This window comes from Bos grunniens, chromosome X, assembly GCF_055505025.1.
Source record: "Bos grunniens cultivar Pamir isolate PY7600 chromosome X, Bosgru_T2T1.0, whole genome shotgun sequence".
Lineage (NCBI taxonomy): Eukaryota > Metazoa > Chordata > Mammalia > Artiodactyla > Bovidae > Bos > Bos grunniens.
In genome coordinates this window covers 63962042-63968657 of record NC_141194.1, presented here as the reverse complement: position 1 = coordinate 63968657, position 6616 = coordinate 63962042, and the positions used below count along the sequence as shown (strand labels likewise).

Here is a 6616-nt window from a genome sequence, read left to right as displayed (position 1 = left end):
CTGTTCGTTTCCAAGGCAAACCATTCAATATCGTGGTAATCCAAGCCTATGCCCCAACCAGTAACGCTGGAGAAGCTGAAGTTGAACGGTTTCGTCAGACGAGTGTATGCTCCTCGGTTTTTGTCTCATCACAACAAAAATTTGGAGTGACAGACATTAAAGCCCCCTAGGCGTGTCACAGCTCTCGGGTCTTGAACAGTGTTATAGCTCTCAGGTCTCGAACGGACCATGTTATAGCTCTTAGACAAATCAGGATTACAGCTCAGTGTTACTTACAGCTCTATTTTATTTAGAAGATATCAGGAAAACCCATCTTGGAGGCGTGAGGGCACATCGATCCAAAGATGCAAAGAGAAGAGTGCCCCAGCACACAGGGGAGAGAGACAGAGAGAGCTAGCTTTGGCTCCTCTTTTTATATGTTTTTCTCTCCCTGGGCCTGTCCTATGTAAATTGGACCAGCCAGGAGTGTTGTTTGTTTTAGCTGAGGTCCTCACTCCAGTCCTTGGACCTTCTTTTGTTCTATTTTCATGGGCTTTTCCCTTCCTTGTCTTTTAGCCACCGCCATTTTGGGCTCCTTTTCCCTATTCTACCTACCTAACATTCCCCCCTTCAAGAGATGGGAGGCCCAATTCTTTGGGAATAGGAGCATCGAGGTCTTTCTGGCTACTTCCTGCTGAACTGGAATGGCGAGGGGTATTGGGCCTCCCTCTCTTGCTAGTCTCAATCCTCAGAGTCCTTATAGCGGTGTCCATCTAACAGTGTGTGATATTTTCCGTGTTCGGCTGTAGTTTTATATCTTTGTTGAACTGGCACTGCATGTTGTAGCTTGTTGACCTAGGCAGAGACAAAACAGGTTAGACAATTGTCAGTACATGGAATAATCATAAGCATCATCAATATATTATAACAAGGACTAGTAGGGGCATTAGCCAATTTTAAATTCACATCGCCAGGATGGCTCAAGTCCCTCCTTGTTCAGGGATCAGAAGATCTATCTCCTGTCTGTTTTGGAGTACAGTCCCTACCAAGCTGTTTTGGCTCTTTAGAGCTATCCTGAGAAATCTTACCCCCAGAAACCAGATTTTGGGGGTGTTCATTAGAATGGCACTCATTTGTAGTCCTGAATAGGTATCTGAGATCTCCCAGGGGCTCACAGGTGTATTGAGTGTCCTCTTCTGTTTTCTTCCATGGCTTGACTCGTGAGTAGTGAATCCAGGAGTCGTGTCCTTGTACCTTGACTGTTGTGGGGGTAGAAAGTATTACAGGGTAGGGGCCCTTCCATGTAGGCTGGAGTTGAGCCTTTGGGGACCCATCTTTCCAGACTTTAATTAGGACTTGAGTCCCTGGAGCATATAGTGGTGACTCCTTAGAATCTTTTGGGTCCTGGTTCATACCCCACAAACGTGTATCCTGTTGGAACTGCCCAATAGCCATGGTGTAAGATTGGAGGGTCTCAGCCTCTGGATCTAGGAAGAGGTCACTGACATAAACAAAAGGTCTCCCATATACCATCTCATAAGGACTAAGACCAACCTGTTCCTTAGGGACAATATGGGTGCGGAGGAGAGCTATTGGTAAAGCCTCCTTCCATCCTAGGGAGGTCTCCTGGGTTATCTTTTTTATCGCTGATTTTAAGAATTGATTGGCTCTTTCTACTTTTCCTGAAGACTGAGGCCTCCAGGCACAATGGAGATAATAAGTAATGCCCAGTGCTTTCGAGACCCCTTGGGTGACCTTAGAAGTAAATGATGTCCCACTGTCACTTTGTAATGACCTGGGCAGACCAAATCTTGGCATGATTTCATGGAGCAGTTTTTTTACCACCTCCTCAGCATTCTCAGCCTGAGTGGGAAAGCCTTCAATCCATCCTGTGAATATATCTATCACGACTAATAGGTATTTATAACCCTTGAGAAACTGGCATCTGGGTGAAGTCCATCTGCCAGTCCTCTCCTGGGTAGGCCCCGTGTCGCTGGACAGGATGGGCCAGCTGGGGTCTTCGAGCTCCTTGGGGGTTGTTTAATTGGCAAGTGAGACAAGAGGAGACCACCTGTCTTATAGTTGTTTGGAAGCCTGTTCCTCTGAAGGACCTTTCTAGTAATCTTTGGACGGCCTTTTCTCCTAAATGAGTGGTGGCATGTAAGGAGTTAACCAACTTCCATTGGAGGTTCCCAGGCAGAAAAAGGAGTCCCTCCTTTTGGAACCACCCCATATGATCTTCTTGAAAGCCCTCACTCTTAGCTTTAAGAGTCTCACCTTCAGTATGTGAAGGAGTCTCTGGCAAATTAGTCTGTGGAACTAAGGTGGCAACCCCTATTAGGTCATGGTTCTGTAATGCTGCTCTCTTAGCTGCCTAATCAGTTGCTTGGTTTCCTCGTGCCACTTCCGTGCTCTCTTTTTGGTGTCCTTTACAATGGGAGACTGAAACCTCAGTGGGCAGATGGACTGCCTCCAAGAGTCGAAGAATCTGATCACCATATTAGATTGCGGACCCTCGGGTGGTCAAGTGGTCCCTTTCTTTCCAAATAGCAGCATGTGCATGTAGCACCAGAAAGGCATACTTGGAGTCAGTGTAAATGGCTATTCTTTTTCCTTTTCCCAGCTCTAAAGCTCAAGTCAGGGCTATGAGCTCAGCTAATTGGGCTGAAGTACCTGGTGGCAGAGGCTTAGCCTCTATGGTCTCAAAATTGGAGACTACTGCATACCCGGCTCTTCTTTTTCCATCCAAGATAAAGCTGCTTCCATCAGTGTGCCAGATTTCCTCAGGATTGGTCAGAGGATCTTCTGACAATCCCTCTCGGGGTTTTGTCCAGTGGTCCAAGGTTTCTAGACAAGAGTGAAAGGGGAGAGAGCCCTCGAGGGTAGGCAGGAGGGTGGCTGGGTTAAGAACTTCACAAGGCGATATACAGTGAGGCCTGGATTTTCCATCAGCATTACTTGATATTTGAGGATTCTTTGATCAGACATCCATAAATGGCCTCTCTGACTTAGGAGTTGTTTTACTCGGTGGCTGGTAAAAATAGTTAGTTTGCCCCCAAAGGAGAGTTTTAAAGCATTTTCTATCATGATTGCAATAGCTGCAAGATTTCGAAGGCAGAGGGGCCAGCCTCGGGCAGTTGGATCGAGCCTCTTGGATAAGTAAGCTACAGGCTGGGGCTCAGATCCCAACCTTTGAGTTAACACTCCCAAGGCTATTCCCTCTCTTTCAGGGACATAAAGTTAGAATGCTTTTTCTGGGTCTGGCAACCTCAAGGCAGGTGCCTGAGTTAAGGCCTGTTTTAGTGTAGCCTCTGCCTTCTTTTGAGGAGTTTCCCACATTAGTGGGATTGAATCATCTCCTTTTAAGCTTTCATATAAGGGCTGGGCAATTAGACCATAGTTGGGTATCCAGATTCTACAATACCCAGTTAGCCCCAGGAAAGCTCGCAATTGTTTTCGAGTCGTGGGGGAGGGCAACTGGAGGATTCCTTGTACCCGATCAGAGGACAGCCTCCTGGACCCGTGTGTAATCTGAACTCCCAGGTTAGTGACCTTTATCTTGACCATCTGTGCCTTAGCATGGGAGACTTTATATCCCCTTTCTGCCAAGAAGTTTAGAACCTGAACTGCATGTTGTTGGGCACTTTCTCATCTGGAGAGCAGATTAGTAGGTCATCTACGTATTGTGATATTTTCCCATTAGGTCCCAGGTCCAGATTTAGGAGGTCCCGGCTAAGGGCCTGTCCAAACAGGTGGGGGCTATCTCTGAATCCCTGAGGTAATACTGTCCAAGTCGTCTATTTGTGTTTTTCTCCTGGGGCCTCCCACTCAAAGGCAAAAAGATATTGGGATTCTTTAGCCAGTGGTATGCAAAAAAATGCATTTTTGAGATCCAAGACTGTAAACCACTTGGCACTGGGTGGGATTTCTTCCAAACTTACATAGGGGTTGGGTATGTGGGATGGAGGGGGACTACAGCTTCATCTATGATCCGGAGATCTTGAACCATTCACCAGGTTCCATCCTTTTTCTTTACTGAGAGGATTGGGGTGTTACATGGTGAACTATTAGTGGGGACCAATAGCCCACAAGCAAGGAATTCATTTATTAAAGGCTGTAGTCCCTCCCGAGCCTTTCTTTTGAGGGGATATTGTTTCTGGTTAGGAAACCGAGTGGGATCTCAGAGGACAATGATGACCGGTTCAGTTTGGTGGGCTCATCCAGGAATTCCCTAGTCCTACACCTGGGGGTTAATTTTGTCTTCCCATAGTTTTTGGTCCCTCTCTATTGAAGGTGTAATGGGTTCTTCAGTAGTAACCAGGAGCTGTAGAGCTCTAGGGGCTGAAAAACTCCCCATCACAAGGGTGGTCCCCAGTTTAGTGAGTATATCTCTTCCCAATAAGGGGGTAGGACACTCAGGGACCACCAGAAACTGGTGGGAAAATATTTGTCCATCCCAGCAACAAAGAAGTGCTTGGGTGAATCTTTTAGTAGTTGTTTTTTCCTTTAGCACTCAAAATGGTACAGGTTTGGGAGGAGAAGGCTCTGGAGTAGGAGATCAAGACAGAGTAGGTAGCCCCCGTGTCAACCAAGAAATTTTTGGGCCTACCTGCCACATCCAGTTGCACCCTTGGCTTCAGCCCCGTGATGGTTATCTGTGACAGGCGGCTGGCTGGAGTGGGCCGCTTCAGTCCTCTTGAACCATCGTGAGGGAAGGTTTGGTGCTTGACCTTGAGGCTCTTGGGTCCTGAGGGCAGAGTGCCACCCAATGTCCCAGTTGATGGCATTTGTGGCAAGCCATTTTAGGAGACTTGTCATGGTTTGGACACTCTTTGGCCCAATGCCCCGCCTGTCTACAGATTAGGCATTTGCCTAGTGCCTTGTCCTTCAAGGACTCAGGGTTTGCCATAGGGCTTCTCTGGAGGGTGGCCAGCATCTGGGCATGCCTTGTCTCTTCCTTTCTCTCCCTCTCCTGGGCCTTGGCCTCCTTCTCCTGTTCTCTGTTATAAAAGGTATTGGTGGCTGTCTGGACCATTTCTTCTAAAGAGGAAGTAGGGTCCTGCTGCTGTAGCTGTTGTAACTTAATTCTGATATCTGATGCACACTGGGACAGGAATTTGTCCTTTAAAATCACCTGTCCCTCATAAGAGTCTAAGTCCAGATTGGTAAACTTTTGGAGGGCCTCTTTTAGGCTTTCCAGAAAGACAATGGGGTTTTCATTGGGCCCCTGAGTTATTGCTGAGACTGGGCACAGTCCCACAAATAATAGGCTTCCTTCTGATTCCATGGGTGGACTTGCTTAGGGGTGAATCTTTCTGAAGCTTATCCTACTCAGAACTGTTGCAACCTGAGAGCCAGGTGTCGCCAGGTCAGGGTGCAGATCCCCAGGCAGGCTGAGGCATGACAGCCTCCTGAATCCCCGGGCAGGTCGAGGCGTGACGGCCTCCCGAGAATTGGGTCCCCGGGGAGGTCGAGGCGTGACGACCTCCTGGGACCCCTGGGGCTGGCGGATCCCCGAGCAGGTTGAGGCGTGACAACCTTTCGAGGACCAGATCCCTAGGCAGGTCAAGGCGTGATGACCTCCTGGGACCCCCAGACTGGAGTTTGGGCATCCCCAAGGTCTCCAGCATGACCACTGCTGGGTAGAATTAAGGGGTTTATAACTCATTGCTAGCTTGCCCACAGTGGATGGGAATAGATATCATGATGTAAGCTCATCCTACCTAGTACTGTTGCAACCTGAGAGCCAGGCGTCCCCGGGTCAGGGTGCAGATCCCCAGGCAGGCTGAGGCATGACAGCCTCCTGAATCCCTGGGCAGGTCGAGGCATGACGACCTCCTGGGACCCCTGGGACTGGCGGATCCCCGAGCAGGTTGAGGCGTGACAACCTTTCGAGGACCAGATCCCTAGGCAGGTCAAGGCGTGATGACCTCCTGGGACCCCCAGACTGGAGTTTGGGCATCCCCAAGGTCTCCAGCATGACCACTGCTGGGTAGAATTAAGGGGTTTATAACTCATTGCTAGCTTGCCCACAGTGGATGGGAATAGATATCATGATGTAAGCTCATCCTACCTAGTACTGTTGCAACCTGAGAGCCAGGCGTCCCCGGGTCAGGGTGCAGATCCCCAGGCAGGCTGAGGCATGACAGCCTCCTGAATCCCTGGGCAGGTCGAGGCATGACGACCTCCTGGGACCCCTGGGACTGGCGGATCCCCGAGCAGGTTGAGGCGTGACAACCTTTCGAGGACCAGATCCCTAGGCAGGTCAAGGCGTGATGACCTCCTGGGACCCCCAGACTGGAGTTTGGGCATCCCCAAGGTCTCCAGCGTGACCACTGCTGGGTAGAATTAAGGGGTTTGTAACTCATTGCTAGCTTGCCCACAGTGGACGGGAATAGATATCATGATGTAAGCTCATCCAACCTAGTACTGTTGCAACCTGAGAGCCAGGCGTCCCCAGGTCAGGGTGCAGATCCCCAGGCAGGCTGAGGCATGACAGCCTCCTAGAGATTGAATCCCCGGGCAGGTAGAGGTGTGACGGCCTCCCAAGAATTGGGTCCCTGGGGAGGTTGAGGCGTGACGACCTCCTGGGAACCCTGGGACTAGCGGATCCCAGAGCAGGTTGAGGCGTGACAAC

At 49.6% G+C, this 6616-nt stretch overlaps 1 protein-coding gene across 2 annotated transcripts; it reads right to left on the bottom strand.

Annotated features, from left to right (window-relative positions):
• Positions 1 to 268: 268 nt before the first annotated feature.
• LOC147340597 (uncharacterized) lies at positions 269 to 5909 on the bottom strand. 2 transcript variants are annotated; one of them, XM_086390039.1, is made up of 3 exons: positions 4589 to 5909; positions 2706 to 2826; positions 269 to 834 (listed from the first exon to the last, which is right to left on the bottom strand). In XM_086390039.1, exons 1-3 carry the CDS (start codon positions 4764 to 4766, stop codon positions 753 to 755), a joined length of 381 nt encoding a protein of 126 aa, XP_086246165.1. In that variant the 5' UTR covers positions 4767 to 5909; the 3' UTR covers positions 269 to 752. The 2 variants fall into 2 exon arrangements, with proteins under 2 accessions (XP_086246165.1, XP_086246164.1); XM_086390038.1 differs by having other exon boundaries at positions 2653 to 2826; positions 4589 to 4905.
• Between the last annotated feature and the right edge of the window lie 707 nt (positions 5910 to 6616).